At 44.1% G+C, this 27,830-nt stretch overlaps 2 protein-coding genes across 7 annotated transcripts in view; one reads left to right on the forward strand and one right to left on the reverse strand.

The window, feature by feature from the left end:
* Nucleotides 1–1,023: 1,023 nt before the first annotated feature.
* LOC118216041 (60S ribosomal protein L19-like) lies at nt 1,024–10,695 on the reverse strand. The gene is made up of 6 exons (XM_035397046.1): nt 10,645–10,695; nt 9,381–9,487; nt 6,576–6,698; nt 6,097–6,217; nt 4,195–4,305; nt 1,024–1,195 (listed from the first exon to the last, which is right to left on the reverse strand). The coding sequence occupies exons 1-6, from the start codon at nt 10,647–10,649 to the stop codon at nt 1,072–1,074; spliced, it is 591 nt and encodes a 196-aa protein (XP_035252937.1). The 5' UTR covers nt 10,650–10,695; the 3' UTR covers nt 1,024–1,071.
* Nucleotides 10,696–14,825: 4,130 nt separating this feature from the next.
* LOC118216775 (voltage-dependent L-type calcium channel subunit beta-1-like) overlaps nt 14,826–27,830 on the forward strand; it is a 70,755-nt gene continuing 57,750 nt past the window's right edge. For 2 of the 6 annotated variants that reach the window (XM_035398249.1, XM_035398250.1), the window contains exon 1: nt 14,828–15,350. In XM_035398249.1, the coding sequence (XP_035254140.1) occupies nt 15,264–15,350 (87 nt within the window). In that variant the 5' untranslated portion in view covers nt 14,828–15,263. Of the gene's footprint in view, nt 15,351–27,830 lie in introns of all 6 variants that reach the window. The other 4 variants (XM_035398248.1, XM_035398252.1, XM_035398254.1 and 1 more) reach the window with 4 other exon arrangements.

The following is a 27,830-nucleotide window of genomic DNA, read 5'->3' on the forward strand; positions in this document are numbered from 1 at the left end:
CTGCTAAAGGTGGTGCAACCAGTTAAGTTTAAGGGGGCATTGCTTTTTCACATGGGTGATATGGGTGTCTGATAACTTTCTTCATTAAAATAATGATGAAAAAAGTGTTTTGTGCTTACGCTGATTTCCATTGTCTAATATTACATTTTGCCAGACAAACTACTCAGTGTGATAAATATGCAACAATAGAGGAACTAAGGTGGCAAATACTTCTTTACAGCACTGTATGTGAAGGCAGAAAAACCATTTGAAAAAATTCTCAGATAATTTACACCCCATTTCCAGTTTTAAGATTGTGTACCGGTTTTTAAAAAACTTGAATTCTTTTTCTTATTTGCATGATTACATTCTGATTATTAATTTTGCTTTCTTGTGACTTATTTTCACATGACCAGATTTAACCTACCCCTAAACAGCTACCCAACCAAATTATAGTGCCAGAATTTCAGTCCTAGTTCCCATTATGAACAGTACTCTCCTGATCCATCAGAGTGAGCGTGAGTGATGTGATTTGAAACGAGACCTCCCTAACTGCTGCTCTGCACCGCGGCGCACAAACACAGCAGTTTGTACCAGTATTTATCCGCCGTAAAACATTCAAGTGCTAAAATGACGAGAAGCGCGAGTTTGCCATTAGCTACCTAGCTGCGCTAGCCAAATCCAAACACAGTGCTAGGTATCGCCAGACAGCGAAGCCACAGATACCTCACGTTTGTTCTTACGTTTGTTGTCTATTCCGGCTGTGCGTAAACGGACACTGTAGTGCATTCCAGCTTTCGGCCAACGTTATCAAACTTTAAATGGTTGCTTGGCTCGCTGAGCGCTTCCCTATCGACAGCGTTGAGTTCACTCAGGAATAAATCGATCGCCGGACGCCCGAGTCTCTTCGGCATACTGAAGCTTGATGGATCAGAAGGCGGAGCTTTTGAAAACCCCAGCTGGCGCAGTTTCGTACGCGCGATGGCTAACGCCCGGGGGGGGGGGGGGTGGTGGGTGGGAATGAAGACTCGGAGAGACGGGGGGGGCTGGGCTTTCTGTACACTTTTATTAGCGCTCGGAGGAGGGAGGAGCTCACTTCTTGGCCTCCTCCTCCTTGGAGAGGGTCTTGATGATCTCCTCCTTCTTGGCCGCCAGACGCTCCTCGCGCCTCTTGCGCGCCTCCTTCGTCTTGGAGCGACGGGCCTCGGCCTGGTCCCTGGAGCGAGGGAGGGGGGAAGAAGGCGGGGCAGTCGAGAGTGAAAGGGTTAGAAAAACGCTAGTGTTGAGAGTTCATGGAATTCAAATTTAAAAACGGTCGTCCGGAGGGGGAGCAGTGGGTGGAGGGATCCAGGGGCGGAGTTCCCTCCGACCTCCTGGGTTTCGGTGCCTCAGGTTACCGTCAGCTCGCGACAGGACGCAGGTTCACTTTACCACAACACCGAGTGAGAAATGCTGACACTGCTCCCAGTGCAGCATCACCCCAGGCACTCGCATCCAGTCCAAACCTGCAGCTGATTTACAGGAAAACCACCAGGACTGGAGTTAAACCCGCAGACACTGCGGCCCTCCAGGACTGGAGTTAAACCTGCAGACACTGCGGCCCGCCAGGACTGGAGTTAAACCTGCAGACACAGCGCCCCCTCCAGGACTGGAGTTAAACCTGCAGACACTGCGGCCCTCCAGGACTGGAGTTAAACCTGCAGACACTGCGGCCCTCCAGGACTGGAGTTGAACCTGCAGACGCTGCGGCCCTCCAGGACTGGAGTTAAACCTGCAGACGCTACGGCCCTCCAGGACTGGAGTTAAACCTGCAGACACTGCGGCCCTCCAGGACTGGAGTTAAACCTGCAGACGCTACGGCCCTCCAGGACTGGAGTTAAACCTGCAGACACTGCGGCCCTCCAGGACTGGAGTTAAACCTGCAGACGCTGCGGCCCTCCAGGACTGGAGGTGGTCCCGTGGTCTGAAGTTAGTATACCTGTATACCAGTTGACTATACCTGGACTAACTACCACCACTCTGTATATTTCATTCTAAATCCACCCCCCCCCCCCCCCCCCTTCATGACACTCGTTGCATGTTCCCCCATCCCAGCACTTATTGGTAATTTGTATTTGTCCTAATACTGTAGCGTTTTCTTCTGCCTAGTTGGCTTTGCAGAGGTTAACTCAGAGTAGTGTTCACTGTGTGAACTAAACTGTGTTCTTGGCTGTACAAAATAAGTATTGTATCTTATTGAACCTGTGTTTTGTAGTTGTCCATGACCATGAAGTGCACTTTTTGTACATCACTTTGGATAAAAGCGTCCGGTAAATAAATGTAATGTAATGGAGCTTGGAATTCCTGCCACAGTAGGAGTGTGTCTAGGGCAGGCACTGCAGAACGATGGGGCCACAATCAGAGACATAAAGTACTTCAAACGCACGTATGCGTGCAATCTGTGTGTAATATGATAACACAAAGCTGTGATGCCTGCAAAGCCATCTCCGCGTCTACCACACCGAACACACACACACACTCTCTGGGCTGAGGCACACACAGCCCACACACACACAGTGTATAGCTCACACACACACACAGCCCACACACACACAGTGTACAGCTCACTCTCACACACACACACACACACACACACACACACACACACACACACACACACACACAGTGTATAGCTCACACACACACACACCCTCTGGGCTGAGGCACACACAGCCCACACACACACAGTGTATAGCTCACACACACACACACACACACACATACACTCTCTGGTCGGGGGCACACACAGCCCACACACACAGTGTATAGCTCACACACACACACACACACACACACTCTCTGGGCTGAGGCACACACAGCCCACACACACACAGCGTGTAGCTCACACACACACACACACACTCTCTGGGCTGAGGCACACACAGCCCACACACACACAGCGTGTAGCACACACACACACACACACACACACAGCGTGTAGCTCACACACACACACACACACACTCTGGGCTGAGGCACACACAGCCCACACACACACAGCGTGTAGCTCACACACACACACACCCCCTCTGGTCTGAGGCACACACAGCCCACACACACACAGCGTGTAGCTCACACACACACACACACACCCTTTGGTCTGAGGCACACACAGCCCACACACACACACAGTGTGTAGCTCTCACACACACACACACACACACACACACTCTCTGGGCTGAGGCACACACAGCCCACACACACACAGCGTGTAGCTCTCACACACACACACACAGCCCACACACACAGTGTATAGCGCACACACACACACACACAGCGTGTAGCTCACACACACACACACTCTCTGGGCTGAGGCACACACAGCCCACACACACACAGTGTATAGCTCACACACACACTCTCTGGGCTGAGGCACACACAGCCCACACACACACAGTGTGTAGCTCACACACACACACACATACACACAGCCCACACACACACAGTGTGTAGCTCACACACACACACACACACACTCTCTGGGCTGAGGCACACACAGCCCACACACACACAGTGTATAGCTCACACACACACTCTCTGGGCTGAGGCACACACAGCCCACACACACACAGTGTGTAGCTCACACACACACACACACACAGCCCACACACACACAGTGTGTAGCTCACACACACACACACACACACTCTCTGGGCTGAGGCACACACAGCCCACACACATACAGTGTGTAGCTCACACACACACACACACACAGCCCACACACACACAGTGTGTAGCTCACACACACACACACACACACTCTCTGGGCTGAGGCACACACAGCCCACACACACACAGTGTATAGCTCACACACACTCTCTGGTCTGAGGCACACACAGCCCACACACACACACAGCGTGTAGCTCACACACACACACACACACACACACACACTCTCTGGGCTGAGGCACACACAGCCCACACACACACACAGTGTATAGCTCACACACACACACACACACACACACACACTCTCTGGTCTGAGGCACACACAGCCCACACACACACAGTGTATACCTCACACACACCCTCCGGTCTGAGGCACACACAGCCCACACACACACAGTGTATAGCTCACACACACACACACCCTCTGGTCTGAGGCACACACAGCCCACACACACACAGCGTGTAGCTCACACACACACACCCCCTCTGGTCGGGGGCGGTACTTACGCCAGAAGCTTCTTGCGCGCCTTGTCGGCCTTCAGCTTGTGGATGTGCTCCATCAGGATCCTCTTGTTCTTGAAGACGTTACCCTTCACCTTCAGGTAGAGGCTGTGGTACCTGGGGGCCCCAAAACAGAGGGCGGTGACCAGCGGGGTCTACGGCCTACGCGGACACCTTGTGGCCCCCCGCCCGATTTTCCCCACCGCGAGCGCCTCCGGGGGCCGCCGGGATTGGGCCCCGCAGCCGAACCTCCCCACCCGCTCTGCGCGGTGACCCAACGCATCGCGGCAGACCAGAGACCTCCACTTCAGCTCAACGCATTCAGGGTTTGAAAACCAACTGAAAGACTGTTCGAAAGTAGCTCATCCCTGGCAAGGTATGTGGACTGCAAAACTAACTGACCTCAGTTATGGGAGGAGTTCAGCAAGTTCGGTTTCCTGCGGCAGAAATGTTTCGTTTAAAAGACGTGCAGCGGCATCTCCCAATTAAGCAGTTTAATTTCACATAGCGCTCTTCACCCAAAGGGATCCCACAATTAAATTTCCCACAATTAAATTTAAAATGGGCACAGGCAAAATTCAGATCACCTAAAAGCCTTTTGGGATACGAGATCAAATTCACGTACGATATTCGAATATCCCTCACACAAGATACATTTTTTGTATTTCAGAATTAAAATTAATTTAGAATTACATATAAATAATTTGAATATGCAATCTTTTTATATGCTGTGCATGCTGAAAATATGTGTTCCATGTTTCAAGAAACACCTCTTGCTTTGGAATAGCACTTTTTTCATTGGTGCACAGGCAATCGGATTTTGAAAATATATTTTTTTAAATTACCATTACCGGTCAATGTTCTGCAGCAAGAGACCGACGAATAGAATGCAATATGGAAAGCCATATTCATAAAACCTTGCACAGTAGGAATGGAGACCTAGGATCAGTTCTCCCTGGTCCATAGCCTAACCGTACCCATTATGAGCTAAAGGCCCAAACTGATCCCAGATCAGCACTCCTGCTCTACAATGCTTCATGACCATGGGCCCAGAGCACTCTGTTCTGTTCTGTTCAAGCGGAAGGTATTTTTAGCCAAAAGAAAACATTGTAAATAACATGCAGTACTCGCCTCTAACCAAGTGGATCATCTTGTGTTTCTGGCAAATGATCTCTGAACGGATTGTGCCGAACAAACTGAGCTGTTTTTCATTACAATGCATGCCATTTTGTCCCTTGAGGTGTTCTTACAGAATCAGAGCATTGGGGTCAAAAATACGCAGGTTAAAATAGATAATGTATGTCTTCATGTGTAATGTTATGAGGTGAAAGCTTTTCAAGTAATGACATCAAGCTTTGTTTTAATCTTCAGGTCCTTATCACAAACGGTAATACTGTCAGTCAATTTACCTATACGAAACAAGGGTTAACCAACCCCACCTTCTTCTCACGCTGACCATTACAGACCTAGGTGAAATCTTTGAAATGGAACATTACATTCTTTCGCAACCTTCTTGCGCCCCCTTGTGAACATAACAAGCATTACAAGAAGGCGTAAACATTTCTGCAAATTTGGCAATAATTATTCAAATAATTTTATCTCTAGAATGCAAAATCTGAATTCTATTTTTTTTTTGGTCCTGTTGATTGCCCTAAAAAGTACAGTCCAGATAAATCTTCCAAAGTTTTTTTAAAAAGTAGGCGCTTTAAGTATACTAAATCTTTTCTTGAAGAGTTCCACAAATAAGGAAGGATAGGAAGTAGGTTCTAATCGGCGGTGAGACCCGTTTAAGCTTACGGCTGGCCGTTTCCGTGGGCGATAAGGAGCTGGGAGAGGCGCGGCTGCGTACGCGGCTGACCGCGTCGCGTGTCGCCCGGGCGACGGGAGCGAGCGGGCGGGGCGACTCACATGTGCCTGTCGATCTTCTTGGACTCCCGGTAGCGCCGCAGCAGGCGGCGCAGGATTCTCATGCGGCGCATCCAGGACAGCTTCTCCGGCATGCGGGCGTTGGCCGTGCCCTTCCTCTTACCTGGGCGAGGGGCATGCGCGGGTTACCGTGACGCCCGATACGTTACGGGATTTCATGGCGGTGTCTGCTCTTAATTACATTGTTCAGATCATTTATTTGAAGTGCATGACTGCGCATCACTCCCAGAGACAGGAAGTGCATCACTCCACGAGACAGGAAGCACATCACTCCCAGAGACAGGAAGCGCATCACTCCTAAGACAGGAAGCGCATCACTCCCAGCGACAGGAAGCGTATCACTCCCAGAGACGGGAAACACATCACTAACAGGAAGCGCATCACTCCCAGAGACAGGAAGCGCATCACTCCCAGAGACAGGAAGCGCATCACTCAGAGACAGGAAGTGCGTCAGGACTCACCGACGCCCATGTGGCGACCCTTGCGGCGTGCCAGCGTGTTCTTGCGGCAGCGAGCGCGCGAGTGCACCGTCACGGGCTTCCTGATGATCAGACCATCCTTCACCAGCTTACGGATCTGCTGGCCTGCGAGGGGCACACACACATACACCAGACACCATCAACACACTTAACATGTTAGCATACGTACCACTCACACCGTCAACACGGTTAGCATGTTAGCATACACACCACTTACACTGTCAACAGTTAACATGTTAGCACATACCACTTACATGGAAAATAGTTACCACTTACACAGTAAACACAGTTAATGTGCACCTTTTACACGGAGACAAGGCGCATTAACGCACAAGCCCCTCATACACAGTAAACACAGGAGAGCACAGGGGACACAGGCGCACCGGGGGACATTACAGCAAGAGTAACACCTGGCAGAGTAAATAACCTTGAGCAGGTGGGGGGGGGGGGGGGTGGAGCCAGCCTACACACATATAAAGTTCTGATTGTGATGGAATATGGAGAAAACTCCATACGCACTGCGATTGAGCTTCTCGACAGGCTTTTCAAACTTTCAAAAAACAAGGGGCTCAAAGAAAGGCGAAACCCAAGCGCACAAGTGCCACACCGTGTCATACGCCTGGCACAAATAGCAATGCGCACGCGCTCACAGGACTACGTACATCCTGTTAATCGCCATGGCAACATACATAACCAATACAACAGAAACGGGGCGCGGAAATGGGCGGGGTCCCGTGGGGAGGAGCCTGACTCACTGCAGGGGAGGCCGCAGGTCAAAATGGGTTCTGGATTCACGCCAGCGCCTACACGAAGGTCGACCGCGGTTTTTCGGTCAGAACAGCGGTCACCGGTGGTCGACGGGACCGTTCGGAGGAAGGACTGGACTTTCACAGTCACTTCTGAGCTTGCACCAGAGACGCCAAGTTCATAATCAGCAGCCATCTTGCTACAATGCTGATTTCATATCCGCTCCATCTCAACTGAATTTTGTTAGCCGGGAAGTGCAAACACGGTCAAATGTATTAGCCGGCTAGTATTGATTTGATCAAACTATATTTAACCGATCCGGGTAATGATATCCAACACAGGGTTTTTCCTGCATCGTAAAATCTAAACGCAATTTCAAGCTGCTTAAGGAAAATATTGAAAATTTTATTTAAATTGGCAAGAAAATTCCATTTAAATAAAAGCCAATTTTAGATGGGCACAGATGGCCACTTCCTGTGAAAATGACTGGTCTGCTGCCAACGCAGTTAGGACAGTTTCCAACGTCGCCGATATTGCCAATTTTTCTGAAAAAAATGTATTCCATGAATCAAACGGAGCAGTCGGCAGTTGTTTTTCATAGTTAACAAGATATTTGTTACTGTTTTTAGTTATTTTACTGTTATTTAGTGTTCAGAGAGCCTATTTGAATTTAGGAATTTTTGCACACACTGACTAATCGTTCCATCCACCCGCTGAAAAGTTGACCATGAAAAACTGGACATCCCTAATTTATAACCGGCATACTTAATTATAAGGCACAAGATTGTGAAGGCAGTGTTAGTCACCTATAATGGAATTTATGTTAGAGTCCAGTCACTTATCAAGATCCCTGTTGGGAACAAATAATTTTGAATTATTACTGACACACCCATATACCGACCCTGGTCAGCTGGGGAAAAATGAATAAAATAGATTTTTTATTCCAAGTCTGTGTGCCTGCAGAAACAGGCTTAAAAAAATGACCAATGAGATAAGCTCTTATGACCAATGAGAAAAGCTGTTATGACCAATTACGACATCTAATGTCACGCTTCCATCACAAACCAGGGTCATCACCAGGCAAAATTAGTCTAGGGGCAGAAAATCTAGAAACGTGGGCCAATTAATTTGTGAATTATGTACAACAGCTATTTTAAAACACGTCACCGACTTCATAAAACTAGACATCTTTCCTTTGGATCAGTACATAAATAGGCTACGAACAGCATATACTAATTCTGAAAAATGACCCACTGACAGCTATAGCTTAGCAGTCAGTCAAATCTAAATTTTATTATAAAATAGGTCCTAGTATAGATAAAAGGCGAGGTGAAATAGCAAATAACAGCAAACGTTACAACTTCCAATATCCACTCATCAAAAAAAAAAAAAAATCGAAATCAATATCCCTGGGAGAAAGAATAAGTGCTCCCCTAGGTTCAGTAACTGGTCAAACCTCTCCTAGCAGCATAAGACTAAACGTTTCCTGTACGTCTTGACCATACTCTGCCATTGCCTGGGAGAACATGAGGAGCACTGTGCTTAAAAGTGTTTCAGCTCTGGCTTTCTTTAACACAAAGCTCATATGAAGCCCTTTCAAAAGCACCTAAACTGATGTCCAGCCGTGTAATGCATTCTGCTCCAGAATACTCCGGCGCCATTTAGAATATATGGAGGATTCACTGTCTGACACAATATACAGATCCTGACCATTCAAAGCTCTCAGAAACCATCACTATTCCACTAGCCGGTTTCTCCATGTGGTAATTAGAGAGGAATTATCATCCACTGTTGAGTTCAATGGGGGAATTAGCTTGGAGGAACCCCACTGCTGCAGTACACATGTATAATATGAAACGTAATTGCAGCATGTGACGGTTTTGGGCTGCTCCAATGACGAGAAAACAAGAAGAGTCTGACTAGCATTTTTCAAAAGGGGCCAAGGGGGACTAGGCCATTAAATTTCAGATACTGGTGAAGTTTCTCCTGCCTCCACCTTCGAATGCATCCCCCACCGCGGACGAAACGGAGAACACTTACGGGAGTTGGCGTTGGCGATCTCATTGGTCTCGTTAGGGTCCAGCCACACCTTCTTCTTGCCACAGCGCAGGACGCTGGACGCCAGCCGCTTCTGAAGCCTGAGCATGCTGGGAAAGGAGAGAAGAGCGTTATTCTCCAAAATACACAGGCACTCATACACACAACCATCTCCAATATAAAAAATAACACCCAGCAGTATCAATGCATCACATGCACATCTGGAATACACTGTCACAGACACAAGGGCATGTGAACCACAGCTGAGGAATCACTCCTCCTGCAGATACTGCTTTAGAGAGTCCATTCACTTCCGAACATTATGCATTTGAGGAATGGCTTGCATCCAGCAACCGCAAAGACATCTAGCAATATAGGACATTTCACATACAAAAATGACAAGCTGAACAGATGACCAAATTAAATGAGTCAATATGATGACCCTATATGGATTTGAAAATTGGATCCGCTAATCTACGTTACATTAATAGAAACCACTGAATTTCGATTAGTCGTTATTTTATATACGGCCAACTTGCCACGCAAAATGAAAAGTTAAAAGGGGGCCCATTTCAAAGGTGATCTAAGCGGCAAGATAATTAGCTGACAGGCGAACACGAACCACGTTTCCTGATCAACGACATGCCAACTGCCTGAATAAAAGCTAACTAAGGAAATTTGCTTTCGGACTATTAGTCAAGTTAGCCATTAGCCTACATGCCATAAGAAGCAGGATCTGCTGAGAAAGCTGTCGTTATAAATGTGTCATATATACCGGTACGCCATTCAATTTTAGCTGTTACGACTACTCAGTACATTCAATTATGACAGAACTTCTACCCACTTGATCACGGCCTACAATGAGGAATTGCCTCATTTTTTGTTGCACTATTACGTGTCTACGGCATTCCAGTCAGCAACCAACCCAAATAAAAACTCTGAGCTTGTGTAGTCCTTGAAGCTATTTTGTGCTTGTTCTTGACGTTGAATCAAGGGACAGGGAAATGTCTAAAGCGGCGAAGCCAGCGCTCTTTGCTTCTTTTAAAAACATGGCTCCCGTGTTGATTTACATCGCTAGCAAACCAGCTACGTGCTAGAGCACGTTCCCAAATAAATCGTGATTTTGTTACTTCAAATATGTCGACAAGTAACTCTGCCGCAAAGCCATTTCTCTTAATAACTTGTTAACTGATCATCGAGGCAGGAAGGGAAATATATTTAAGGGAGTTTTCATTAATTTACAGGGGAGCAAATGCGGGCTTCTTACCTCATGGCTGCTGCTAATTCAGAGAAAGGAAAGCTACATAGGCTGGTAGGGCACTACCATTATCAGAGAGAGAACAAGCCATCATCTACCACAATACCCCCGCGCTCCTACTTAACCAAGAATGTAAATAAAGATAACACTCGTTGTAATTTCAATTCAAAACAAATACATTGGACTTGTAATGCAACTATGTTGGCTATAATTCTAAAATTGAGGAGAGGAAACCTCTTGAATACAAACATCCCCTCTATATATTTATGTACATGGTACATACCGAAAAGCAGCTGTCGCAAAGCATTGTGGGAACTCACGAGAAGTTAGCGGTACCCCAGTACGGTAAAGCGTTGAGAGCAACAGGTTATTAACTACTGTACTAAATAGTGTTGAGAGAGGCAGTAGCTACATTAGATCAAAATAGTTTGTCGTCATTCGTCTTTCGCTAGAGCAAATGCTATTTCAAATGACAGGGATGGTGCAAATGCAACTGACCAAAAATGTTTTCTCGTGATAATTAGCGAAATTTCTATTTTAATATAGTTGCGCGTATCTTGCATAAAACTGTGTGATCGTCTTTGCCAGAGTCAACCTGTCATCACCACAGACAGTTTAGTTATGAGGATGGATATCAATTATAGTTACGTTGTAGTAGTATCTACCATTTATTCAAATCAAGCCAATACATATTCTGTACTCTGATGTTCATGTTATCATTATGATGTCTCATGCAGTGCAACACCATTATAAAAATATTTCTGTACGCATATTTCCATACGCACGTTACACAAACGCGTACACAAATGCTGACATGTCATCTTTTTGCTTATTCCTTTGTCTGATTTCTTTCTTTTTTCTCACTGTAGGCTACTTGTTCACAAAAGGAGATAAAATATATCAAGATATTACAATGTATAATATCTGATTCAAATTAATTATGTAGAATTATTGATTATGTACATTATTCTGAATTACAATAAAAATGTATTTTACATTATTTTTCAATATAAGAATATTTGTTGGGTCAGTTCTCAAAATGTGAAAATATGAATATGAAATCTTGAAAATAATAATGACAAAAAGTTCATTGTTTCATCATTTTAATGTTCAAGGGAAAATCACACCGTGTGCAAAACGTTTAAATAACTCCAAGCATTTGTCTTATTGTAGCTTAATGGAGTTGTGTATTTACATACTTTGTTATACTCTGTCAAGGAACCTTGGGAATGAGAAAGGCAATATACAAAAAAGTTATTATTATCATGAAAAGCAGTCCAGTGGCAGGCCTGTTTGGTGATGGAGAAACTCAAAAAGTATGTATTTTATCAGTTGGTTGTTACAGCACTATGGTTTCATGTGGTATGTTGCTTTGATTTGCACAACTGCAACTTAATATACTTTGCCACTTTTGTTTGGGCATGTTTATTTTTGTCTTCATTGCACGTCATGCATACTGCAAGAAGTTACTTTTTTCGGTGCAGGAACAAGCGTAGCCACTGTTCCACCAGCTTCCACAGGGTGTCAGCATGGAGAAAGGATGGACACTAAATGGGATGCATCACTAATTGGGAGTAAAGACAAGGTTAGCCAACCAAAGATCAGCACCATGAAAACACCATCCACGTCTCGTTACTCCAATATTCACACCTGTGAAAAAGATGAGGGAAAAAAGGCTGTAAAGCATTTTGCTGAAAATAAATATTTACTCTGTCCAAAAAGGTATGTGTCACAATGTTTCACATCCATAATAATTATTTTCAGTGAAATCCAAACGAAAAGAAATCTGCTTTAATGTGTTGATTTTTAAAGTCAATCTCAAACCTCCTATGCCTTCCTGTTTCACTTGGGTCTGAAAATTAGGCGAGACATATAAGATCCATATCACCCATCAACCTGGGGAAAGGCAAAGAACTCTCAGTAGAATGGAGGCAAATTACAGTTGAGCTTCCAACATCAAATGACGATAAATAAATAAAAAGTAAAAAGTGCCTTCCTTCCACCTTGTACTCTGGTTTCCTCCCACAGGATAAGCAGGTATAGATAATGGATGGATGGATACTGCCTTCCACTCTTATGTCAGTAACGAAGAAGTTTAAAACCGATGGAACAGTGGTAGTGGTAGAAGACACAAAGTGCAACCTCGTCCCAATCTGCCTGAGGCAGATGAAAAGCAAGGAAATTTTAAGAACCCTATTTTGAGATCTACAAAACCTGGTTGTTCCTCCCACAGTCCGAAAACATGCAGCTAGGCTAATTGGAGACTCATAAATTGCCCATAGGTATGAGTGTGTGAGTGAATGGTGTGTGTGTGCTTTACGATAGATTGTATCACAGGGCTTTCCAGGGTGTATTCCTGCCTTTCGCCCAATGCAGGCTGGGATAGGCTCTCCAGCACCCCCTGCAACACTGGCCAGGATAAGTGGCTATGGATAATGGATGGATGGATGAAAAACCTGGTTGTTTCTTGGGGACACAAAGCCTCTAAATCTACCATCAGAAGCCACCACGCCAATATGCTGTTTGCAACGGTTGTCAGAATAAGCACCATTCAGCAGTTTGTTTGCTATACTTCATGGGAATTACATTTTGAACCGAGTGTTAAGGTCAAATGAGGCCATAATTGAGCTTTTTGGCCACGAACACCACAGCAGTTAGTTTGGTGTCAGAAAAAAGATACTTGAAAAAAAAAGTCATTTTTGGGTGAATTTTTGCAGTTATGTTAGTGGAATCCTGAAATGCAGCAAGAATCAAACGTGCCAGGACATTTTGGCCTGAAATCTGCTTTTCTCTGCCAGGAAGATCAAACTCGGCTGCAAATGGAACCTTAATCAATACAACGATCCCAAGCATACCTCAAAACCATCCAGGAAATGATTAACTGAGCACAAAATGACTGTTTAACAATGGCCATCTTAGTCTCCAGACTTGAACCCAATCAAAATTTGTAGCTTAAAGGAATGATCAACCCCCCCCCCCCCCCCCCCCCCCCCCAAATGTTCACCAATGGTAGTGGAGGAAATACAAAATATATGCTAACAATACAAAATACTAATAATACTAAAGCATGGATGTGAATATGTTTTAGCCTCTTAATACCTTTTCTACTCTTATTTTTATATTTTTTAACATCCTGTTATTTACTATATTCTTTTAACCTTGTATCTGTATCTGTTCCTCTGTTTGGCCCTCTTTCATGCTGCTCCTATTTTCATGTTAATTTATTCATATACTTTGTTTTAATGTGTCCCTTAAGCTGTCGTCTACATCTTGTATTATTTTATTTCTTTTATGTGTGTAAAGCACTTTGTAACTTTGTTTTTGAAAAGTGCTAAACAAATAAAGTTTATTATTATTATATTATTATTATTATTATATTTCTGATATTTTTGGGAAATAAAAGTTATAATTTTTCTTTTTTGAGTCAATCGAATATTTAAAGTAGAATATTTTCCACGTTTGATAATTGTAGACCTATAGCTCAGTACTTTATTCGCTTTTTTGTTAATCTTCATAAAGGGTGTGAATAGTTTGGAGGACGCTGTATGTGCCACAGGTTAGATAATAGATTTATCATTACGATTGCCATAGCCAGTAGCAGATAAAGCAACCAGCTGCAAGCTCGTCATTTTAATGATATTGATCGTTCAACAAAAAGCGTGTGTCAATTTAAGATTTTCAGTGGTGACACGTGTCAGTCCATTCGTTGGACAGTAAGATACGTCACTTAAATTCTACGAACAGTGTCCAGCGTTTACGACTACGCCCCAAATAGCTACGCATGTGCTTTAATTAAGTAACCAGACAGCAAATATATGGCAATTACAATGTTTTACTAATATAATCTTTAAACGCGAACGTGTTCTTAAGCAGAAGAAAATGCACCGGATTGCTCCAAACCCCCTCCTCACTAGGCAGCAGTAACAGGTTTGTATTGCAGTGCCTTCATAGCGCTTTGATCTAGATTTATGTTCGCTTTTCAGTTAGTCGTTCTTGAAGTTGGATCACCTCAAGCATCATTTGGTTTTTTCACGACCAGTATGTCGACCAGAAACTGCTCATCCACATCAATGTAACTGTGAAACTGAAATGTTATACAAAAGGACTCCTCCCCTTGATTATTTTCATTAAGTTGAAACACACCAAAGACACACAATGTATCACTGAACTGTATCTGTTTAATAATCGTCGGACTTGCCTATAAAAATAGTCATTGTGGGAAAACGACAGTGCGTAACGGCAACCGGTGCCCAGCGCGTTTACGCCAAGACTGGTAGAGAACATTGTACGCCCTGTTGATTTAAAAAATAGACTCAGACTTTGTTTTCCGACAGTCACATCGCGGGAAAACGTGATGACCAGCCGCGATAAACTGTGATAGATTGATTGGTATAGGTGGGGCGTGGTCTTATCCGTTTGCTGCTGGAATAATCAGCGTAGCGTCATGTCAGCGCTCGAAGAAAAGGGAAGGCTATACAAGACGAAGGCACAGATGTGTGCTGATACCGACGGCACCGCAGCATCCCTAACGGGAAAAGGACGTCTACTCTTCGGTGACAATGACTAGGTTGAAACAGTAAAATGTTATAAAACAATAATAGAAGAAATTAAAACCTAAAAAGAAATCAATGGTCCAGAAAACTAGTGTGTCCAGGACGCCTTCGACTTCTACCCAGGAGATCCAAATGGACATGTTTGATCATCTTAGTTCACAGGTAAGGAAATGCACTCTCAGTTATCACCTATATAAAAAATATAGTAACTAAATGTAGCCGAGAACTGAAACATAACTAGGCTACTTTTGTTTTGTTAGTCTGCGGATGACACGAAAATATAAAAATAGCAATAATAACCAGACAGCGGTAGCATTGTAGGCATTTTAAAATAAACGTAGGCTAACCATGCCGTTTTGTTCAGATAATAGAAGACTTGTAAAAAACATAGTTGCACGGCTTGTATAAAATAATGGAGCCGCAGGTGGTGAGAATGAACGGTTTCATAGGAATGAACAACAAAAGATAAATAGTGTAATATAGATGTTTTATATAACCCGTTAGACTAATATTGTTTGATAACCGTGTGAAGGAACTTCTGCACGTCCACGCCGTCTTCCAAATGTTCCGAATGCTGTGACGATGTGTTGATAATTTTGGGCATAATTTGGGCAAATGCATTTGCATGCATTTAGTTTTATTATGTTCATAGGTTACTGTTTTACAACCCCGGGTTATTCGGCGCGTTTTAGGGTTGTGTAAATTTTATTTTTATTTCACGTTCACATTGGTTAAAACACAAATAGCTATAAATAAAATACAGTCGAAATACAGCTGTAAATCCTTGTGAAATATATTTGCTTGGTGGCAGATAAATGTTGTTTCTTATTTAATAATACATTGCATTTTTTTAAAAGTTGTTTTCAATCAACTACTTGGTTGAAAATGATGGTAAAATAGCAGGTGCGGGACTGAAGTGGAATGGCGCTTTTGCTGTTCTTGCAGCTGAGGTGATAATGTTGAAAGCGGACGTGGTTTGAGGGGCGGAGCTTGAGCTCTTAATTGTATGTGCCTAAAACCACGGGATAATGGATTTGCAATTTTTGAAAACAGTATTACTGTATTGAGGCCACATCAGGTGACCTATTAAATGAGGAGAGTTCAAACTCAGCTCTTCACGCTGACTATTACCCCAACACATATGCACAACCCTGGATTACGCTTACGTTTACTAGAAGATACAATTTACATCACACCACTCACAAGACTAATTCATTTTAACAAAGACTGTTGTGAATATGACATCTCCAAAGTGTGTTTTATGACTAGCAAAGTAAAAGGTATGTATCTAGTATATATCATACTTATAGGAAAAGGGTCCGGATGGATCCTGGTGTGCAGTGAAACTTTACTGTTAGCTTCGGTCTGCACCCTGCGTTGCATTTTTCACTCCACTAAGGAGTTGAGGTCCCTGTAAGTGTTCAATTGTTTGTCAACAAATGAGACTAAAATCTCAGCCTCCCAGGCAGGGGCGCAGTATGGGAGGAACTTCCAGGGGGCCTGACTGAATGGGACCATCAAAAAATTGTGGTGTAATTAGGCAGGGATGGGGTGGCCTGAGGTAGGGATACCCAATGTGAGATTCTTTCTTGGGGCCCAAAATCCCTGGCTGCACCCCTGCACCACCTCCCATTTTGGCATTGCAATGGGGAATTAAAGGTGCATGGTGAAGGAAATGGACCTACTGGCTGATAAGCGCAAGGAAATGACCAAACTGATGTGAAAATACCCAGGTTTGAGTTTGTGCATGTGCATTGATTTGGTGTTCAGTGGCACCTGAAGGATTTTCTCCTGAGGTACAAAGCCATACTCACAAAGGAGTACGCACAGCATGTGCCTTGCCAGTCTCAAGGCATTTTCTTTTCTTATTGAATAATAAAGACGAGTTTCAGACTGGAAGCACGGAAAAATGCGACTGAATCTGAAACAAAATGACCCAGGCGTCCTCGTCTAATTTCAAACTGTCCTATTGCGAACAACGTCACGTTATCTACCGCATCTGTGCACCTGGGGAGAGAATCCTGCAGGCGCCACTGTTGGCGATGGTTCAGAATAACAGAAGAGCCGCTCCCAAACCATCTGCATTCTCCAAAGGGAGGTGACCACACTTCCATACAGGTGGTAGAGCTGTTCTAGAGCTTGGTCTCTTTCCTGAATCAGACTCCAGAGCAGTAAGAGACTGGTGGCAGGAGTCACACAAGCAGAGCGTACACAGCCCACTCTCACCAGGCCACTCACCTGCAGCTGACTCTGCACCTGGTCACACGTGGGACGGACAGAAGGCCACTGGCCAGATGAAGGTCCGCTAGAATGAGACAAGAGCATTCTAATGAAACTGGATGCTTTTTTCCTGATTTTCTCCCAATTTGGAATGCCCAGTCGTACTCATCATCAGTGCTCGGTGCTGCAACCTCTGCTATATAGGGCAGACAAGCATTCCTACCACCGCTTCGTACCACACTGTGGTCTATGGACCCAGGGCTGGCCTTAGGGTTTTGGTGGCCCTAAGAAAATCTGTTCGGGGGGGGGGGGGGAGGGGGGGGGTGCTTTTGGATTCCGTCGAGCGGGGGAGAAGCACGGTTCAATCCTGTCCAGCGGGGGGGGGGGGGGGGGGGGGGATTCGCTTGGTAAAATAATCCCTCCGGTGCCCCTAAACAACCGCATAGACCGTTTATGCCACGGGCGGCCCTGTATGGATCACATGCTGGGGAACGTGCATCTCGCCCTGTCCAACAGGCAAACCATGGCAATCTGACCGACCAGCAGGGGTCGCTGGTGTGCGATGAGATGCCGTCATCCCAGCCACCTGAAATCCTCTCTTCCCTGAACTATGGGGCCCATCCATGCACTAGAACAGTGCCTTAACAAAATTAGCCACCAAGCAGCCTCAACTGGATGCTTTTAAATGGCCTTTTTAGAGATGTGTAAAGGTCAGTAAATGATTGAAAAGGATTGGGACTGTCTACCTTAAACCTTATTTTATGGAAGCGCACAGAAGTATAAAATCCCAAAAAAGAGAAAGATACTCAGAAGGGCCATTTCTCTTATTTTCTTCCCTGCAGAAATAATTAGATCTGTCCTTGGCTGCAATGATACTTTACTAGCACTGATAAAGTCGCCAACCCAGTATCAAAGTCAAACGTGTTAGTAGTGTGTTAACTATGGAGAACCAGGTCAGTAGAGCCTGCAAAGAAATTAAAAGCAGCCGTTAGTTTTATGAACTAAAATGCACATTGAAGACCAAATGCAAAATGAGTGGAAAGGGTTGGGAGGCAGTACAAGGTCTTTGATGAATAGGGACCTGATAAGAGCTCATATAAATCAGCTGAATGCGCTCATGTCCTCTAATATTCAAAGTCATATTGGATAAGAGCATTTGTTAAACGAGTGTAATGTAATGTAAAGAGCTTTCGTGGGTACAGGGTGCTTTCATGCTTTGGTACAGTCTGAATTTGTCCAGTTTGAGTTTGGCTGGATGAGCCATTTGATGCAGCGGGAGGCTATTGCGTTCACAGGGTTTAAAAGCCCATTGCCAACATCAGAGATGTACTTTTCACGGGAAAGTGTAACTAAGCATCCTCAAACTACGCTCATGCACACTTTATGTGTTACGCAATGATATTTGAAGCAGGAACAATGCATTTAATGTTCTATATTGGTTTAATGATCCTCAATGTCTTTCATTTCCTTTGAAGCCAATGCATCCTCTCCACAGTATGTGGACAATTATGGTGTGTTCTGTTCTATTTTCATGACAATTTAACTACAAAACTTTGGTTTCTAATGCTGTTAGGTACTGATATTTTAATGCCACCAAGGTACCCGTTTATCTATTTTCATTAGAATATGCATTGGAAATGAATGAATTGGCACAGTACGGAGGTGTGAGGTGAAACAGACACTACAGAAAGAGTGGGCAGGTGTGGTAAGGTGGGTGGCTTTTAAGCCACTAAGCACCAGACCAAGAGCCACAAACTTCAGTGACCTTCAGTGACCTTAAGGGCTTTGTGACCCTTCCTAATGGCTGGAGACGGTTTCAGAGGGAGGATTATGCACTAACATCGGTAGAGAAATGGAGAGAAACCAGTTCTGCTGTGACTGAAGAGAACTCGCTGTGTCAGGAGAGCGAATGAGAAAGGAGTTTCCGTTGGGTGTTATTTTAGAGGTCCTTCTCCTTCAAAACAGGGAGAGCACTCTGCAGTTTTATGCCAACATCTGTTTTCCTCATCAAAGACACAGCACGCCTTCATTTTAATGCTTAATTAAATTTTCTGATTTAGCGTAGTCGAAAATGCATTTTAGTGCTTCCTGATTTTCTGTCATTTGCATGAGTTATATGTAATTTGTGCATGGACATTTTTACTGGAATTCTTCATTTCTAATTTGAAGTAATAGTCATGTTAATTTAGGAATCTCTGTAAATGCAATCAGTGTGATTTTATCTCTTAATGCAATTTATGTGAATAGTTTATTTCTTGTATGCTGGCTCTTGCAGTAGCATTTCTGTTGGTTTCAAGGAATTTTTTGAAAGGTTGTTAGCCCTATAGAAGCAAGTCCACACAGTGAGGCCACACACTTGTTGTGCGTTACCAGCATGCTATTGGACCATGTTGAAATGGATGTACTGTATAGAGATAGAGATGGATGGGCCAGATAGAGATAGAGATAGAGATGGATGGACCGGACAGAGATAGAGATGGATGGATTGGATAGAGATAGAGATGGATGTACCGGATAGAGATGCATTTATTTTATACTGACTTGCCCACTTAGTACTCAGCCCAGGGTGCTCCCCACACAGTAAAATGTTGAGAGACTCACATGTACTGAGTAGGAGTTGAGCTAACACTGGACATTTTCCTGTGCTATTTTAAATGCCAGCAGAATATGAGGCACTGATTCATTCAAAAGTCTGTCAAGAACAGCCAAGCTGCCAAAACCAGGCTGTGTTTTTGAAGCTCACTTCCTGGTCTTGTTGAGAGACATTGCTCACTAGCGCCAGTGCGGTTGGCTCCACTATAGGTGTTTCAATGTAAGTCAATGGTGACAATACGGTCAGAATACGAAGTAAATCATTATTTCCTGCAAGAAAATGTAATCGCAATAGGTGTTTTTTTCTTTGTCTAATGTCTCCCCACGTGCCTATTTGCTATTGTATTACTTGGACATATATTTCGTGGCTGAATCAGGGACAGTTTGCGTCGCCACCGAGTCGTATCTCACCTGCCTAGTGGACGACCGGACTTCACGTCCCTACTGCGCAGTCTCTGGCTCCAATCTGTAAGTCAAGGCACTGCCCACAATCTTCACTTCCAAACGCTGTTATCACCATGGAGAGTCAATGGGTGATGTCACAGTGACTTTGTCCGTATTTCTCTACAGTCTATGAGAACAGCGCAGGAGCGTGTCAAGGAAAACTGTCACAATGTGGCCAGGAAAACTGGCAGAATGTTGGCAGATAAGCTTTATAGTTACTTTCATTTTTGAAACATTTTAATAAAGAAAAGTTAGCAAAGGCTTTGAATATGATAGATTTCCCCGGGTAACTCAAAAGTATTCTCAATTTGGTGAAATTCAATTGGTCCTGATTTTTTTTTTTAATATTTAGGAAAGTTAGCTGGCCTTCTCCTTCATTCTGCTTTGTGAAACACCCCCTTAATATGAAACAATAATATACTCTCCACTTTTACATTCTCTTAAGCCATCTGAAAAGATTTAACAGATATTAGCTTGAAGATCAATAGGGCTATTCTTGTCAGTTATTTTACAGTTGGATAGACTGCTAGTATACTGATCGTGGTAAAATTTGATGATTACCGTTTATTTTGTTTCAAGCGTCTGTCATTAACGGCAATTTCACCCTTTTCTTCATACTTAAGAAAGGACCGCACAATTATTCTTTCCTGTGAAAAGAAAGATCTCATATAGATGTGAGATATTCAGCTGATATCCGTAAGGAAAGCAAGTATTAAAAGTGAGTTCCCACCCACCCTCCACCTCCCTGACTGACAGGTAAGATCATCTCTGCACGCCGCTAGCCTGCTACAGAGAGTGACGGCTGAATCTATAGCTACAGCTCTGCTGCATAGCTACAGAAAGGAAACAAAACTGGGATATTTAGCGAGCCTCACCAGGCTATATGTATCACGTGTTCTGATTGGCCAGTTCAGCCCTTAGCTTGCCTTCATTTGATATGCTTGTCTGTGTCCTTTGGTAACCTTACCCTGCTAAGGCTAGCCTAATTGGGCATCTGCACACTGTAGATTCTGTGTATATTTAGATCAGATTTTCACTGAATCTGGTTGAAACGGTGAGAGTTATTTTCAAGACCTTATGAATCTCTGCCAACCAGCAATGGTAGTCTAGGGTTAAACCCTAGGGTTTTAAAACTCAGTCCTGGGGACCGACTATTTGCACCAATTTACTTTATAATCACAGTTTTACCCTCTGAATTGTGCCAAACTGTGATTTTTTTCACTAGAAACTTTTAATGTTAATCGAAAGCCTTATCTTCATGTCAAAAAATAGCAGTCGATGCAATGATAAATGTACCATCCCAGGATTTTCAATCAGTCTAACTAATGGTTTAAGCACGGTTATGTGCCTTATGGCAAACAATTCCTTCGAAGAGCTTATTGTTTTAAAACCACTTAAATGTAAGACTGACAAGTGACACCTGATCACTGAAACAAAATAATTTATGGAAAATGGTTTCGTAGACAAAATGCGAGTGGCATCGAACCAAATGTACAATGCGTTAAAAATACGGAGAAAAGAATTCCTGGAGAATTCCTGGAGTATGTTTTCAACAACCTTAATTGATGAAGTGAATTGTTGTTAGAAAAACCAGCTCATGCAGGGCTGAGTTTGTGCAATACTGCTCTAGACATCATCCGGCATTAATGGGTGCGTGGACCGATGTGAAAGTAAAAGGGTTTTGGGGCTTTTCTTTAGCTTTGGGGACCATGTCATCAGAACAGGCTGCTAACATCAGGCAGAAGTTTCTTTCTCCACCATTGTGAACGAGTGACAGTAAGACGGGCTCCTAATTTTCACTGACAACCCTCCCAGGGGTGGAGATTTTTACTTGAAACCGACCGGTCCTCTTTGTTTTGGCAGATGTGTGACCCAAACGCTCACGTAACATGATGGATTTTTGCTGTCAAACCATCTGAAGGTGTAACTGACGTGGAAACCGGCTTCGTTTCCATGGCTGCCACATGTGGAATCTGCACAAGGAGAAGGAAATGCTGTGGACTGAAAGACACGCCTGTTAGCGACTTCAAACGGCTCACGCACCTGCAGTGCCTGCAGCTCTCTCTTTCTCACACTGACAGCCATTTAACAACTGTGAAAAAGCATTTAAGCAAGAAACAAAACTGTTGAAACTACAGTGCTGTAATCAAGGTCTGCCGAGTGTGTTGGTAGTAAAGTAATCAAGTTATTATGTGTTAGCAGGAATGGAGTTAGTTGGAGTTAAGCACTCCTGGAGGGCTGGTGTATATGCATGATTTTGTTTCCACCAGTTACCCTGGCTCAATTAGCTAATTAGCTGTACTAACCAATGGCGGTTCACTCGTTCAGTGAAATTTTTCACGCAGGAACTCTGGGTTAGCCTGCAGCCGGCACTCATGTGCTTACCGTTAAATGTAGAATGTTAGGTGACAGGTGTAATGCGCAGGTGTCAGAATCCAGCGCTGAAGGGTACTAGTGCATGATGGTTTACACTGTGTGTGTCAGCACCAGTAATCGTTTAAGTCATTGATTGGCTAAGGAGTCCACACACATTGTTGTCAAGGCCTTAATTGGTTGCTGATTGAAAGGGAAATGACAAATTCCTGCAGACACTGCGGCCCTCCAAGGCTGGAGTTTGACACCCCTGACATAACCGATTGGACTAATTAAATAATTCAGAGCAAAATTTGGCACCTACCTCTCTGGACTAGAGTGCATGCAAGCTTGCAACACTTGAGCTCACAGCAAGTCTTCAAATTCAGTTTTGCGGAACGTGCACTGCGTATTTTGGATGCGCACATCTGGGCCTGCATGCGTGCTTGTGTGCGTGCATGCGTGCATGCGTATGCGCATCACAGACCATTAGCTGGCCACAGAAATGTTGCCTTTTGCCTTGGTGATAAAAAATTATTGTAGTCAATCGTACCCTTCATAATAAAACTGAGCTTAGTAATGTCTGGCACAGAATCCCGGTGGGAACATGCTGTACTGACCTTTCTGTACTGTCTGGGCACAGCCAACATAGACTTCACTTCTATTTTCTATGGTTTTGTATTGTGTATATGGAAAGCTTTACAAGAAAATGTTCAAATTGTCAGATATCTAGTTTTTAGATTGCCACTGTCGCCTCACAGCAAGAAGGTCCTGGGTTCGAAACCGGCCTGGGCCTTTCTGTGTGGAGTTTGTATGTTCTCCCCGTGTGGGTTTCCTCTGGGTACTCTGGTTTCCCTCCACAGTCCAAAGACATGCAGGTAGGCTAATTTGGAGACTCTAAATTGCCCATAGGGTATGAGTGTGTGAGCGAATGGTGTGTGTGCCCTGCGATAGATATTCCTGCTTCTCGCCCAATGCACGCTGGGATAGGCTCCAGCACCCCCCCACGACCCTGCCCAGGATAAGCGGGTATAGATAATGGATAGATGGATGGATAGAATACCCGGATGGATAATGAATGGATAATGTTTTTTGAGAAACAGACAATATAATTTGATCTGGAGGCTCTGTTCTCTTTGTCTTTTTGCCCCATGGGCATGGGAAAGGACGTCCTGGGGCAGTTAAAAGTCATGTTGCAGGTCATATCTCTGTACAAACCTGGGGAGTCTCTCCCTTGAAAGTTTTATTGTCTTACTACCTTCTGGAGGAAACTGAATCCAGAGATCAGCATGACCAGAGAATGCCTTTCAAACTTCATGTTCCCATTGATTTTAAGTTGAATGTAATCTGTGACATTTACTGGAAATCATTGATTGACGATATTAGTGTCTATATAAATAATGGCTGTTGAGGCCTCGTGGTTGAAGTCTCATTTTTTTTAGAAGCAGTTCCAGTTTCAAGCGGAAACCAACGCCATTTGATTTTGTTACATGGAAAATATTTTGCCGGAAGGTGGAGATTGCAACTGGCTGGATTTAACAATTATTTGTCCACAAGTGTCAGCTCTGTTGTTACAAGTGGACGTAAACTTTTTTGAGGTATTCCATAGCTGAGCGGGATTACCTCCTAACATATTCATGATGGCTCTGTTTATAAAGGAGCTAAAACCATGAATCTTTTGATAATGATCACAAGCTTAGCCTTACTTCCTTACAAGCCTTACAAGTATAAGGCAACTTTGAATTCATAAATTTGCTAGCTTTCAGATAAGTCCTTGTCTGACCCTGCTGCCTCACCTCCACCTCCCACACCTCACCCAATCAGTGCAGTCAATGCCCCCCTCTCTCAAACATTCCTCCTTTTCCTCTTGGTAAATGGACTGCATTTATATAGCGCTTTTATCCAAAGCGCTTTACAATTGATGCCTCTCATTCGCCAGAGCGGTTAGGGGTTAGGTGTCTTGCTCAAGGACACTTCGACATGCCCAGGGCGGGGTATGAACCGGCAACCCTCCGACTGCCAGACAATCGGTCTTACCTCCTGAGCTATGTCGCCCCTAGTCCAATTAGTCCAATTAGTCCTCTTAGAACAACTTTAAAAAATTGTATTTTTGCATTTTGAATATAGTCTTCTAATTTAGTCGTCGTGTCTCAGTTCACATTTTTATTAAAAACAGTAAAAAAAACAAATACAATATGACCGAACGAAACGAGTTCCTAATTTTTGCAAAGCAAAGGTTCTTTTTTGCCTCCATGGAAACAAAAGCATCAAAGGGAGGGTGTGCCTCGACACCGAAAAAGCGTTCCCGAGACCACCTGAGAGGTGCGGTGGTTCATTAGCTTGCTTCAGTAATCCACCCTATCCCTTACAGATGGGCCCAGCGTGGCCCTGTGTGAGAGACCGCCCGCGGGCTCTGTGCAGCGGGCGATCAATTATATATAAAGTTCACGCGCCCCGCCGCGGCGGTGTGTAAGCGGCTCGCCCTCGCCTTGAAGATCGGGGTGGCGGTAAACAACGCTCGCTATAAATGGCCGTGGCCCCGCCTCTCCTGGTCGAACGCTCAAGCAGCGCATTATTTACCCTGTGTGTGTTTGTGTGTGTGTTGTGTGTGTGTGTTTGTGTGTGTTTGTGTGTGTGTGTGTGTGTGGCAAAATCACCATGTAGACCACCGCCGAATTCTACCCACCTTTGGCCAGTATCAGGTGTTAATGTCAAGCCCTGCCCCTTACTAGCATAGAACAGATAACCGCTCCACCATTGAATTCCAGTGGTGATTGGTTGATGTTTTCTGGTTACTTCCTGGCTGATGATGCTTACAGGGATGATGGATGCACAGACAGTAATCACCAATCACCGTTGGGGTTAAATGGGATTTGGTTGGAGGGGAATCCCTGCGATCCTGTGTCTCGTAACAGAAGGAGGTGGTGGACAACAGAAGACGTGAAATTAAATGTTAGAAGCCATCTGTCATAGTCGCCAGATTGATTGGTATGATGAGCTCTGCAATATATAATCTCTTTAATATAAAGCAAATGCTAGACAGGCTGTTAAATCTTGCTCAATGTCAAGATAGAAGAAACATTAGCATAGCATAGCAATCTACAGTGTATCTGTAGTATTTGTCTGTAATGCATGTTTTGTACTTTAGAAAAATAATGCTATTAGTATTTATTGTAGTGTGGTTTTGTAATGCATGCAGTGTTTTCAGTTAACTGGGTGTCCACCCATTCCTCCCTTACACGTTGTTCTTATGGCGGTGAATTAAAATGCATTTTATTCAGCCCATGACAAATTTTAGGCCATTTCCTTTGCTCTTTGCCTCTGGTGTGTGCTTTCATATGCTGTTCACTTATTTTAACATCTTACTAGCTGACAACACTAGACAATTTCCTAACATAACTAACTACCTAACTTTTATAATGTTGTCTAGCAGAGTAACCTAACATTTCCGTTAATTGCACTGATTTCACCAATATGTATTGACTAGTTAACCATTGGCGTAGCCTGCTAGCTTTGACCGAAATTGCCGGAGTCAGATTTATTGCATTATAGCATTATAGCACGATGGCGTAAGATTGCATGTGTCTCACTACAAAAATGTGAGAATTATGTTGCCTTGACAAAGCAAGTAGTGTTTACCGAGACTGATTGTAGCAATAAATAGCGGGTAATGTAGCATATAACTATGCAAAACAGAAAGTTATCTAGCTAGTTAGCTTGTTTCTACATTAACCAGCAGGACTTGCGAGTGTAGCTAATATTTAATGTAAGTACAGTTTTTTAACCAGTAGCCGGTGTCTGTTTTTTCATCACTCACTGAAAGCCATTCAGCATATTTGTTTAAAAAGCCTATTTTCAATTCAAGAAAAAACATTTTTACCTACTGACTGTGGTGTCTGTTTGGCAGTACGCCACATTTATATTCTGATTTTAAATGTCATCCAGCCTCTGGGATTCATAAATCCAAATGTCAGCTATTTCTTATATCAGCAATCTCACTCATCTGAAAATGGCTTGAGGGTATTTTTGTATTTTTGTTCACCCTCAGTTTAGGGTATTTTTGTCCAGCAGGCTGATGTTGCAGGGATATAACTATAAGGTAAATTCAGGACACGGGGAGCCTTTCATGTGTGTGTGAGTGTGTGTGTGTGTGTGTCTGTCTGTAGGATGCGACTGACTTATCTGTAAGGGCCACGGGTACCTGATCTCAGAAGGGCAGACTGCCTTGTCCGTCAACACTGATTGCCAACAAACGCAATTAGCGAGCGCCGCGTCTCCACGGCAACGTCACCACGGCAGGTTAAATCTAACGAAGGCCACCGCGGAGGCCAGGCAGGTAATTAGGCCGTGTCTGGCGAATTACCAGAGCCCTCGCCCATCGCTGCTTACAGAGAGAGAGAGAGAGAGGAGGGCAATCAGGGTTAAAACTGCCTCTCATCAAACGCATTTCCCTTCCGTGATCCGTCACTCTCGCCACTGTGAGTCGAGTGTCGACACGCGGTACCGCTGTTAGCGGTAGCCTCTCCGGCGCAACGAGCTCCGTCGTGGCCTTGATGACGAGCGGCGCCTGAGCTAGCAGCCCGCGCTATTCTCCAGACACGTTCGCCCGCTGTTGTGAATGTTGTGTTTTGTTTATTTTGTAGGGAGTTGTATTTCTGAGCAGCATGTTTGCCTTTGTTTAATAGTGATTTTGAGGTGCTGGAAATTTTAACAGCGTTGGTACATTGTCGCTTTTGTCTGTTTTCAATCCTCTTCAGTTAAGAGGGTGTGTTTCTGTCTCATGGGCGTGTCCTCAGGTGTGTTCATGATACCCGTTGGAACCCCGTTTCTACTAGCATACCCCCCCCCCCCAACCAGCATGCACCTATTGGACCCCCATCTCTACACAATGTACCCCCTCAGCCAGCTAGCCACATGACCATGTGCGTTTCTGTGGAGCTCCTCGTTAGTGGACCCACTGCTGCACTCAAATTCAAGTTCAAATTCAAATGCGTGTGCTTATTTTTATGCCAAGAGGGCCGGTGTTGCTAAAGC

The sequence above is a fragment of the Anguilla anguilla genome, chromosome 17 (genome assembly GCF_013347855.1).
Source record: "Anguilla anguilla isolate fAngAng1 chromosome 17, fAngAng1.pri, whole genome shotgun sequence".
NCBI lineage: Eukaryota > Metazoa > Chordata > Actinopteri > Anguilliformes > Anguillidae > Anguilla > Anguilla anguilla.

Coding starts and splice junctions, on each gene's coding strand:
- LOC118216041 (XM_035397046.1), bottom strand. Junction 6,699..9,380: donor GATCGCCAACGCCAACTCCC/GTAAGTGTTCTC, acceptor TGCCCCTCGCAG/GCCAGCAGATCCGTAAGCTG. Junction 1,196..4,194: donor GCGCGCAAGAAGCTTCTGGC/GTAAGTACCGCC, acceptor CCCTCGCTCCAG/GGACCAGGCCGAGGCCCGTC.